We start from the raw sequence: 12,079 nt of genomic DNA, 5'->3' as shown, positions 1-12,079 counted from the left end.
TGAAAGGTCTTCACAGACACACTGAGAAATATGCTTTAATAATCACATAGGTATTTCATGGTCTAATGAAGTTGATATTTAAGATAAATCATCACAAGTTCAAGTCCACCCTTTGTCAAATAGACATCCAAAATGCATCTCGCTGAGCCAAAGACCCATAAAAGGCTGATGTCTGTCTTCTACTGTAAAACTCACTATCCCATCTCCAAGGGCCCCTCAGTCCTAACAGTTCCAGACAGCTGCATAATATCCCATCATAAAAGATATATTTTCAATTATCCTTAGGAATAATTTTTGAAAAATAAGTGGCTGTACCAAAAGTAATAAATGTTTTAAGGATCTGAGTACCTATCTGACATCAAAGGAGCGCCAACTTACCAATACATTGAGATTCATCCAGTGAAAAGCCACTATTTAATTGGCAGCTTTTCGTTATTTCTGTAGCCCTTTAAAAATGTCATTTTGGGGCTGAGAGATGGCTCAGTAGTTAAGAGCACTGACTGTTCTTCCAGAGGCCCTGAGTTCAATTCCCAGAAACAACATGGTGGCTCACAACCATTTATACTAGGATCTGATGCCCTCTTCTGACATGCAGATGTATATGCAAATAGAGCACGTTGTGTACATTAAATAAATAAATAAATAAATAAGGAAAAAAGGCTGTAGCTTTAAATAAATAAATAATAAATAAAAATGTCATTTTCCAGGGCAAGGGAAAGGTCTCAATGAGTAAAAACCTTGCTGCACAAGCAATCTGAGTTTGAGTCTCCATAACCCACATAAAACTGGATATAGGAGCAAGTGTCTGTGATCCCAGCATTCCTGAGAGACAGGACTCTCCCTGGAACCCCACAGCTAGCCCAAGGTTGTCCTCTGCCCTCCACACACAAACACGCACACACATACAAACATACACACATGCACGCACACATACACAAGCAGAGCGTGCGCACACACACACACACACACACACACACACACACACACATCTTCAAAAACATGTCTGTATTCAAGTATTCGTCCCGAGAACAGTAGTAAAGTCCAAGTTCCTTTCTCAAGGCCTGGACACATGAAAACACGAACTATCCTAATACTAACTTTCCCTCACTCAGCCTTACAGTAATCTCACAAGACGTGAGCAGGTTGGTCTTGGCCGAGCGCCCACAGGAAGTGCACTGTAGAGCCTGCTTGCAAGCACACAAGTTCATCCAGTCCTCAGACCCATGATTTTACCCTGGAATCTACAAATAATTTTGCTTGTAGCTTGCACATGTGTTTATATAAAGTATACTGCCCTGCATATCTGATAGATTGCTAAGACACACAAAAACGGGAATTAAGATAATATTTTTAAAATATATTTTCTTCCATAAATCATCTTCTTACCCTCCTGTACCTTTTGGAAAATCCAACCCTGGCCTGCGCTATTTTTTTTTTGCCTACATCATCTAATAAACTCTGCAAAGTATGATTAGTCCATATAGCAACTGAGTGTTAAATACTGAGACGAAGCCCATATTAAACATAGTTCAATGCAGCACTGTTTAATCCTGGAGTAGTGACCTTATAATGCCGATTATGTTGCTCACTCTATATAAGAAGGAATCCAGGCTCTAAGAGGTCAAGGAGCCTGCTCCTCGCTTCCCTCAAACCTAACTCCTCCACTCTCCTTCTGTTCCAGTCATAATGACCCTTCAGCCATTAAGTCAACTTCCTCTGGCCCTTTGGAATAAATTAAGTTCTGGTATTAATCCTTCACATGGTACTAACTTGTATCCCATGTGTCATGACCACTGTGGCTGTTATTTATCTGAATGACTATTTACACAATCTCCATTTCCCCTAGGCAGGAGAATGTCTATTTTGTCCAAGAGTATTTTTCCCAGTGACTCGCTACCACCAAATGTGTGTGGAATGAATGGATGGATGGATGAATGGATGGATGGATGGATGGATGGATGGATGGATGGATGGATGGATGGATGATCCATCCAGAATGCAAACCAAGATCATTTGACTCCAAAGCCCATGTTCTTAATTGTCATATTGCTATCCTGTATCTGTCTTTTCAAAGGTTTAAAATAATCTGTTTTTATAAATTGAATTTAAATCCAACTCTCTCCCCCACCCCACTACTATCTACAAATCTGGCTGTTGTAATAACAGCTTGCATCTCTATATATAATGTTAAGAGCAGGAAACTAATATAATTTTAATTCATAAATTTCTTTCCAGGTACTGTCTAGAAGATGAATTGTTTGTTTTTCTGCAAGTTCAGAAATTTACAGGTTGGATCTGGCTGATTTAAAAGTGTATATTTTACCGGAATATAAAGTTCGAGAAAGCTAAGGAAAATTCAGTCCATATTAAAAAGATAATTTCTCAACTGGACTCAAAGTAAGTCACAGGAAGATTAATTGACTTTGGGGCCTGTTTTCAACAAGTAGCAGTGTGTTTGCATTTAAATTGGATCTCCACAGGAGGCATTAGGTGTCTCTGTCAAGACTTATCAGACAGTATATTGGGACCACACCACTTAAGTGGACTGGAAACAGCAGAAAGCTCTGTTGACAACTAGCTAGGTGGAAAGTGTAGCCTGGATCTCCATCTTCCCAAGAAAAACTAATAGAGTGAATTAGATAAGACTCAAAGGACCACTGAATATGAGTATGGACCTGGTTGCAGGCTGAACCCTCAGAAGCCAGAGGAGAGCCAAGAAATCAGTTCACACTGATGCCCACTGGGGCCAAGAGGGTGTCAAGAGTTGGGGTCAGGAGGTCATGAAGAGGGTCCAGCCTGGTGCTGGTCCCCTAAACCTCAGCACCATGCCAGCATACTCATGATCACCTTTACCACCAGAAATTGGTCTAAGGGAGAAAGGGAATACAACAGGGTGCAGTTCCTTGCACAGGGAAAGAGATATATTTCTAACCCAGCTAAGGTCTCCTGGTAACAAATGGAGTTGTGACCAAAAGTTTCAATTTCCCCATCTAAATAGTGTCATCTCTAAAATGTGTACTGTCTGGGTTTATCCTCCCTGTCCTTTAAGCTCTTGCCACAGACTCATCTGTCATCTGCTTACCAGCTAAAGAAAGTTGGGTGAGGAAAGAAGGTTAGAGCCAACAGCCATTGCTCACAGTCCTCAGTCCTACAAGTTAGAGCACCAGTAATTTCTAGGAGGAAATAGAGGATGTATATATACACACATATATATACATACACATAATGAGATCACTCACAAGAGGAATGGTTCTGCCATTAAAGACACTGTCCATTTCATCACCAAAGGTCTTTGCCCTGAATCAGATCTGCTGGGTGGAAGACCCGAGTGCATGAGTAGGGATTCTAAGTTCAGCAAAGGCTGTCTGTGAGTCAACCCATACCCTAACAAAATGCCAGAGCCTGGAACAACTTAAACAAACGGCATTTGTTCTTCACAACTCAGAAAGCTGGGGAACCCAAGACCAAGGTTGTTCTTGGTGAGAGCACTCGCCCAGGTTTCCACAGGACCCCTATCCCTGTGGTGTTCTCACAGGACAAAAACAGAACCAGTGTCTCCCTTTTCCCACCCCTACCCTCCAGTCTGTGAAAGCCCCAGGTCACTGGGTCTGCTTCACCATGTTTATCCCTCTGGGTCCTTAATACATTGATGTTCACCGTGCTGGCTGTCCCCCAGTATCGACTTCCATTATTACTAATTATTTTACTTAACTGAACTATAAACTCAGTTGCCAGAAATAGTACTTTCTACTCTGTAACCTCATTTGGTTACTGACACATATTGAGGAGGGTTTTGTTTGCTTGCTTGCTTGTTTGTTTTGGGTTTTGGTTTCTGGTTTTACTTAAATACAAAGAAAACTTGCAAGAATAATCCAGTGAACCTGAGATTTTTTTTGACTCAATCGACAATCATGAGAACATTTGGCCAAATTTAATTTACCTCTTTGTGTGCGAATTATGATTCTGATTGCTGAATCTCTTTCCAGCAATCTGCACACATTATGATCCGTTACCCCCGAGTCCTTCAGTAGACACTTCCCGAGAACATTTGTCGTCATGTAATTGTCAGATCCAAGTCGTTTATCAAGACTGCAGAATTATTCACCAATTATTCCAGCAATGTTCTCTCAGAGCAACAGTGGACACATGGCATGTGGTTGTCAAGTAGGTTTCCCATCGCCTGCCTTTTTTTTAATATCACCAGGAATGGGAGAAGCTGGGAGTGATTGACAGCATGGCACCTCCATGGATGTTGCACATCCACAGACTGATAAACATCAGTTGACAAACCACTTTTGCTTTTGTTATTGTTAATCAACAACTCTTGCCCTTGGAACTGATGCTGAAGTGACAATATGGCCACCACTCTATACCAAAAGCCACACTTCTGAAAACAATTTTCTGTTTGTTTGCGGGGTTTTTTGGTGGTGGGGCTGGGTTTTTGTTTGTTGTTTGTTTGTTTGTTTGTTTGTTTTTAACAGTCTCATCAAGATGCCCGAGTTCAAATCATAGCAATCCTCTTGCTTCAGCCTCCCAAGTTCTTGGATTGCTGGCTGGAAATTCAGAACGTCTGGCTCAAACTACTCTCAAATAAATATATCTCTCTCTTTTCCATCAACAAGCCTGCTGTTTCTAGGATGGCTCCTTCCAAGACTCAGTCCATTGCTTTATCCCCAGAGCCCCCCTTCTTACCCCAGCCAAGTGGGTCTTGCCCTTCACCCTGTGAATCTCCAGCTTATGATCTTGTCTGACTTTCTTCTCAAAGCCTTTATCGTTCTCTGAAATGATGCTCTATATTGCTTAGCTTTTAATGGCCCTTTTTCTCATACTCAAATACAACTTTTTACGAGGGGGACTCTAAACCAGACCCTACAGTTGCAGCTCGAAGGATCTCTGTGCTTGTTGTGTAACAGAGTGTCTGAGACTTGCCCTGTGTCCAACATCTCACTAGCAGAAGCCGCATGGCCCCCACTTCCTCCTAAATTTTCACTTTCACTAATCCAGATATTTGGTTTCAACATCAAGACTTACTTCAGAAATCCTACTATCTGTATCTTTGACCCAAAATTCAAGAGATCTATAGAAAGATCAAATTACCCTCAGGGGTAAAACTCTTGCACTTGACACTGACACTGAGGTTACAATATGTTGACTTTCCTCTGCCAAAAGCCACATTCCTGAAAATGAACATCCACGGGGAAAGTTTGAGATGAAAAATATGAGGGAACATTCAATGAGAAGGAAATCACTTGGGTTACTCAGAAACATAATTCAGATATTTATCTTATGAAATTAATACCCTCCCAACTGCCCAAAGGAGATATCTATTTGGATATTTACTTATTTGATTTGATAATGTCAATGTTGTAAGTGATCTTTAGTTATTCAAACTAAATTGTGTGTGTGTGTGTGTGTGTGTGTGTGTGTGTAAGAGAGAGAGAGAAAGAGAGAGAGAGAGAGAGAGAGAGAGAGAGAGAGAGAGAGAGAGAGAGAGAGATTGCTACTGAAGCCATAGCCACCAGCTGGGCTAGCATATCAGGAAAAAAATATGGGATCCACTTCAGCAGGGACTTTAAACTTCCCTGTCCTTAAATCTAAGCCACCAACACACTAATTTCAAAGAGGAAAAATAACTAGAAGCAAAACAAAGAATGAACAAAACCTTGAGCAAAAGAACATGGCATAAATAATCCCCCATGTGACCAGGTTACTCCCTAGTGGAATTTAAAAAAAAAAAACTATGTTGTCCTTGAACACAGAAACAAGAAAGTCCTTATAAATTCATCAGCTTAATCCAAGTACAAACCAAGTGCTGTTCCAAATGCTTCCACATTCTACTTGCTAAAACTAAGTAAAGTCAGTATTTCTTAAGTATAGTATGAAGAAAATGATTTTCTCTTTGTTCTTCAGAGTGTAGATTCTTCAGCCAGGTGGTCAGAGAATAAGTACCAAGAGAAGATGATCATCATACTAAAAATCTCAGAGTCAAATGTGTGAATGAATAAACCTGTCACCATTTGTTCCTATACCCTTTGGGTATGCTATTCTAAAATGAATTACAGTAGCTTAAAAGTCAGAACAAAGACTTTCTGATCAAAGTCACCTTCCCCAGCCTCCTCTGTGAACAGCTTGTACAACTGAAGCACAGTTATCAAAATGAAGAACATAGATTGTTACAATGTTACTGCTCTGTTGACCTTGTTCTAGTTTCACCTGATTTGTTTTGTTTGGGGAGGGGGAGTTGGGTTTGGTTTGGTTTGGGGTGTGTGTGTGTGTGTGTGTGTGTGTGTGTGTGTGTGTGTGTGTTGCTAATCATTTCTTTTCTGACCAGGAGCCAGTGGAGGCTCCCATATTTCATTTCATTTACATGCTCACCCAGTCTTCCCCTAGGGCCTTTTATGTTTTAGAAGGGTACTGGCCAGAATTTTGTAAAATCTCTTTAAAAGCAGCCTATCTAATGTTCTCAAATGATTTGATTGTTTTCCTTTGTTTGTAACAGTATAAAGATCTCATCTTTCAGTCCCTACCAATAAAGTACTTCTAGGCTTAGGTCTAATAATTGTCAACTCATGTGCACACACACATACACACACACACACACACACACACACACACATACACACACACACACACCCTACTTTAGGAAAAACATAAGTATCTCAGAGGTGTTACCATCAAGACCAACAGCAATCCTCAAGAGTAAAGATATTCAAAGCCTCAAATTATTGTTTGGGACTTTGTTTTCCTTTGCTTGTTGAGAACTTTATATATGTGCATAAATTCTATCAAATCCATCTCCTCTCCTCCCCAAGCCTCCTACTACTTTGAACATTTTTATTCTCACAATAACATAAATAAATTTGAATTTTAGCCCTTTAACATTTCTCCTACTAAATGTTTGACCAGACCCTACCTGACGTATTTGGAAAGTTTTTCTGGAGACAATGAGATGCCTCAGTGGGTTAAGGTGCTTAGATGAAGCCTGGTGACTCGATTCCAGTCCCTCAGACACCCAAGGTGGAAGGTGAGAAATGATCAGACAAGTTATCCTCGGGCCTCCACGAACATCTCTCTCTCTCTCTCTCTCTCTCTCTCTCTCTCTCTCTCTCTCTCTCTCTCTCTCTCACACACACACACACACACACACACACACACACACACACTCAAGCATGTATGCATATACACACTAAATAACTTTAATTTCAAAAGGAAAGAAATGTGCTACCTCACACATGGATTTGTCAGTTTATCCTAATAGATCTTCTATCTTCCAGGTTTTCTTCTTGTATTTGAGGGCTATATTACTTCCTGCACACACACTACACTTTCCTGATGAATGGAATTCATTTTAGGGCATCATTCTTTATCACCTCTAGTAATGTCTTTTTGCCTTTGCAAATTCTGTATCATAGTAACAAAGTAACTAGCTTCCTTTGGGTTCTTAGGTGCCTGGGTCCTTTAATCAATGCTCTTAACCACTGAATCATCTCTCCAGCCCTGGCCATACAGAGGAAAGAGACTCGCTCCATTTCTTAATAGTAGCTTGTACTGGAGTAATAATTTCCATTCAGAGCCTGTAAACGTATGAAGCCAGCAACATCACAAGATAGCCTGAAAGTTACCATTAGTTTGTGGTACTGATAAGAATTTAAAACACTTTTCACTATGTTCCCACTTTATAGCTTTTGCTAATTGTTGATGCTGCTCTATCTTTGGGTAGCGTTTTCATCCAGTGCTATTGTCGTAGGTGCATAGAACTTGGGCACTCCTCCCTACCTGAGAAGCTCTAGTTCATTCTAATGCTGCTCACGGCTCTCACATTTTCTAACCTCGTGAAGCTCTTCTGAGGACTTGATTTTGGTATATATGATTGAGAAAATCTTAGTGTGAAATCTGCCTCCTGACACTAGGGAAGAGGCAGCCTTTTACAAAACCCTCATTCCTTTGACCATGAACTCAAACTGTCCAGGAAAAGCAAGAACTCATCCCTTTTTCTAGCTTCGGTCTCATTCCTGGATCCTTAATAAACTGATTGCTAGAGTGGCAGCAGAGGTACCAGTTGAAATAGTGGGGACAGAACAGAGTCGATAATTTGAATCAGTATCCTAGCAGACACTTGGTCTCCTGTTGACGGTACTGTTTGGAGAGGCTATGGAACCTTTAGGAAGTGCAGCCTCGATGGAATAAACGTGTTACTGGGGCAGGATTTGAGAATTTATAGCCTGGTCTCCCTTGCAGTTTGCTCTTTCCACTTTCTGTGTGGTTGAAGATGTGATCTCTCTGCTTCTGGCTGTAGCTGCCAGCTACGATGCTTCCCCTACAATATAGACTCTCCCTCTAGAGCTGAAAGCCCAAGTAAACTCCTCCTTCATAAGCCATTTTTGGTCATGATATTTTACCATGGCAACAAAGGTAACTGATATGCCATATTTCTGATGAGAACATTTAAGTTCAAATAATCTGGAAAAGTAAAGTAATCAGGATTGCTTTTATTCCAAACCTGGTGTCTCAGGCCCTGGGTATCTATCTATGCCATCAGAAAGGTGCCTATAATCCATGCTTTGTATTTTAATCCATTTTTCAGTGCAGCATAAAAGGAAAAGTATAAAACTTTCAGAAGACAGTTATGCCTTATTGGTGTCTTTCATCAAAACTTCCTCATTATCTACCAAAGATCACCACAAATGAAATGGTTTTTAAAAACACCAATTACAATGATACTAGATGCTGGCATTTCTGTTTCTGTCCTCAATAAAATGTTTCTTCCAAGCCAGCTCAAATATCAAATATGGCAGAAATTGTCCTTTATGTAGGTAGAGGCTTAGCCTAAAAATAATTTCACAATTATTACGATTATTTATTAAACAAATATCCTATGTATATGAAAGTTTTGCAAGTTGTCTTAGAGTTTCTTTTGTCCTGAAGAGACATCATGACCATGGCAAATTTTATAAAGGGAAATATTTAATTGGGCCTGGCTTCAGAGGTTTAATTCATTATCATCAAGGTGGGCTGCGTGCAGGTAGCCATGGTGCTGGAGAAGGAGCTGAACGTTCTACATATGGATCAGCAGGCAGCAAAAAGGAGACTGCGTGCCACAGTGGGCATAGATTGAACATAGGAGACCTCGAAGCCTGATCCCACAGTGATTCTCTTTCTCTAAGGCCACACCTATTCCAGCAACTCCCTATGGGCCAAGCTTCAATTACATGAGTCAGGGGGTGGGAAAGGGCATTCCTACTCAAATCACCACAGCAAGGAGGCGTGTGTGTGTGTGTGTGTGTGTGTGTGTGTGTGTGTGTGTGCCATGTGCGTGCCTGATGCCTATAGAGGTTTAAAGCGATGGCAGATCTACTGGAACTGGGGCAACATGCAAGCCATCGTGTTACCATAAGGCCAGTGAATGCCATCTTTCCCAGCCCCTACAATTGTTCACTTACCACTGGTAAGTGACCAATCCAGCAGGTACAGTCCCTATTATTGAGGGCATCAATATTAAAGGTCATACTGATATTACACAGCTCCTGAAGCAATGTACAAGACACAATATCTCCTACATAATTTCCTACCAATAATCAGCTCGTGGGGAGTCACATTTCCAGAGAGCTGAGGAGTTAGTCCAACTATAAAGACACTAAACACAATGGGGGGGGTGTTAAGAGGGGTATCTTATATTTGGGATAATTGTCAAAATTTAGCAGAAAATGTACGTTAGATAATATGATTATAATAATGCTAAATATTCTGAATTTGGTCATTGCACTTTTGGTGAATTCCCTTATTACAAGAATATATTTGGGGGGTTGGGGATTTAGCTCAGTGGTAGAGTGCTTGCCTAGCAAGCGCAAGGCCCTGGGTTCGGTCCCCAGCTCTGAAAAAAAGAAAAAAAAAGGAAAAAAAGAGTATATTTGGACACAGGGTCTGTGATTTACTTTGAATGGGCTCACTGAATCACATGCGTATATATGATCCAACCATCTTAATTCACAGAGAACCAAGATTACATTAGGATAAAATATAATACCAAATAGAAAATTATCAGGGAATAAAACTACAATTATTTGCATATCATGGTACTTACTGGTTTCTCACCAATATGTGAAAAAGCAGAGAAACCTAGCAGTGTTGGGGGGAGTGGGAGTCAAGTGTGCTGAAAAACTGAATTCTCACAGCATGTTGGAAAATCCAACCTGTGTTTTAAATCTAATTTTGTCAAGAGGATATTTATGGCGGGTATGCCCTGAGGATCCTTCCTAGGTTAGAGAGGCAGTATGTGTACACACACACACACACACACACACACACACACACACACACACACACACACACACGGGGTTGGGGGCGGGGATTCCTGAAGAAGACTCCGGACAGGTTCAGAACTTTCCTACTTCTGTGTGACACCTGTAAGTCCCCCAATGTCAAGTATGATGTAGGAGTAATGAATGAGCTTACTGTTTGGGGACTGTAAGCAGCCTACAAGCTGGAGGCCCTTGAGAGGCCCAGCGCTAATCCTGCCATCTCTGGGTTAGAAAGACATTGCTTAAATCGAAAATTAAGTTCAGTGAAGCAATTCCTTTGTTCCCTCGGGATAGGGCGGAGGAGGAACAGCAGGAGAGGCTACTCTGTGGAATTCAGCCAATTTCAGTGGTCAGAGAGGCCGCGTGGCACTACCTCAAGACCTGCCATTTCTGACCACTGCCCCTGTGGGAACTGAGCTTGTTTCAATCCCACCCAGAACACTGTGCAAAGCAAAAATGCTCGCGCCCCTCCCAGGCAGCAGCTGCGGGAACTCTACCTCTGGCGGTGAGGCGTTGCGGGGGCATTCCGGACTCCCGGAGCCCAAGGAACTGCTGTGGCTCATGCTGGCTGGGCTGGAAGATGCTGCGGGGACCCACGATGCAGGAGACCCACGATGCAGTAGCACTGTAGTGCACAGAGCCTGGGACCGGAGTGCGTCTCCTGGGGCAACAAGTAAACAGAATTGGAGGCGGCGCCTATGACCTGCACTAACCAGTGGCCAAGTCTCCTCGGAGACCCACAGGCCACAAGGCAATTATCCCTTAGGAACAAGTCCTCCTAGCTACCAAGGACACTTCGGGAGAAAGATCGCTCTAAAGGGGGGAAGGGAAAACACTACCAAAGTGAATGCAAATAGCAGGTTTTAGATGGTGCTGGAGACTGAACCCAAGGCCTTCTCAGGTATGTTGGACAAGCACTCAAATAACGGAACCACAGGTCCATCCAAACTTCTTAGCTGTTTGTTTGTTTGTTTGCTTGCTTGCTTGCTTGCTTTGCACAAGAGTGGTTCATGCACTTTATACCCGGCTCTGCAAAGCATGTGGCCTGCCCTGACTTTTCTCATCTTGTCTTCTCAACAAGTCTGCCTAGAAGCACAGATGTCGCAATGCCTTGGTAACCCCGCGGCTTCTTGCGACATCCTGGTAGGTGGCCTTTCACCAACAGTTCCAAGTGTTCCCCAGAGATTTGGAAGTGAATATTAGAATAATCCGTTTTCCAAATAAGCAAATGGTCACAGTGGGTAAAACAAAAGGCAAGGACGTGCAGCTGCCGGAAGGAAAAGTGAAGGCATCCCGGACCAGAAAACCAAGTGCGGCAGAGGAGCTTGCCTCAGTGAGAGAAACTAAAAGTGGATCGCGCAGTCACATCGCCTGAAAGCCCTGGGAATGCTGGACTCTCACAGGAAATCAGGGCTGGGGCTGCTTATCTTAGATTCCATCCAGCCATTCTAGAATCGTTCATTGCTGTCTCTCACGGTTACGTGACCTTGACAGTGGTTATTATTATTTTTTTAACTTTTTGAGGCTTTTATACAAGTATATACTGTGTGCTAAGCATAGTTCCTCTAACCATCCCCCCAGTATCTCTTCTGCCCCCCACAAGGCCCCTTTGCCCTATAGACAATTTTCTTCTACTTCTAAAGATTTGTTTACTTTAGTTATATGAGTACACTGTATCTGTCTTCAGAACGCCAGAAGAGGGCATCAGATCCAATTACATGGTCGCTGGGAATTGAACTCAGGACCTCTGGAAGAGCAGCCAGTGCTCTTAACCACTGAGC

At 42.0% G+C, this 12,079-nt stretch overlaps 1 protein-coding gene across 20 annotated transcripts in view; it reads right to left on the bottom strand.

Annotated features, from left to right (window-relative positions):
* The window catches only part of Ccdc170 (coiled-coil domain containing 170), a 149,955-nt gene extending 139,001 nt beyond the window's left edge, over nt 1-10,954 (bottom strand). For 15 of the 20 annotated variants that reach the window (XR_015682748.1, XR_015682753.1, XM_087650891.1 and 12 more), the window contains exon 1: nt 10,796-10,954. Coding sequence is in view for 16 of the 20 variants with exons in the window: in XM_087650891.1 (XP_087507017.1) it covers nt 10,796-10,861 (66 nt within the window). In the remaining 4 variants the exon portion in view is untranslated. 20 annotated transcript variants of the gene reach the window in all.
* Nucleotides 10,955-12,079: the final 1,125 nt, after the last annotated feature.

Source organism: Rattus norvegicus, chromosome 1 (assembly GCF_021556685.1).
Source record: "Rattus norvegicus strain SHRSP/BbbUtx chromosome 1, alternate assembly SHRSP_T2T, whole genome shotgun sequence".
NCBI classification, from domain to species: domain Eukaryota; kingdom Metazoa; phylum Chordata; class Mammalia; order Rodentia; family Muridae; genus Rattus; species Rattus norvegicus.
Note: the sequence above shows the minus strand (reverse complement) of the source record. Positions and strands in the feature narration are given on the sequence as shown.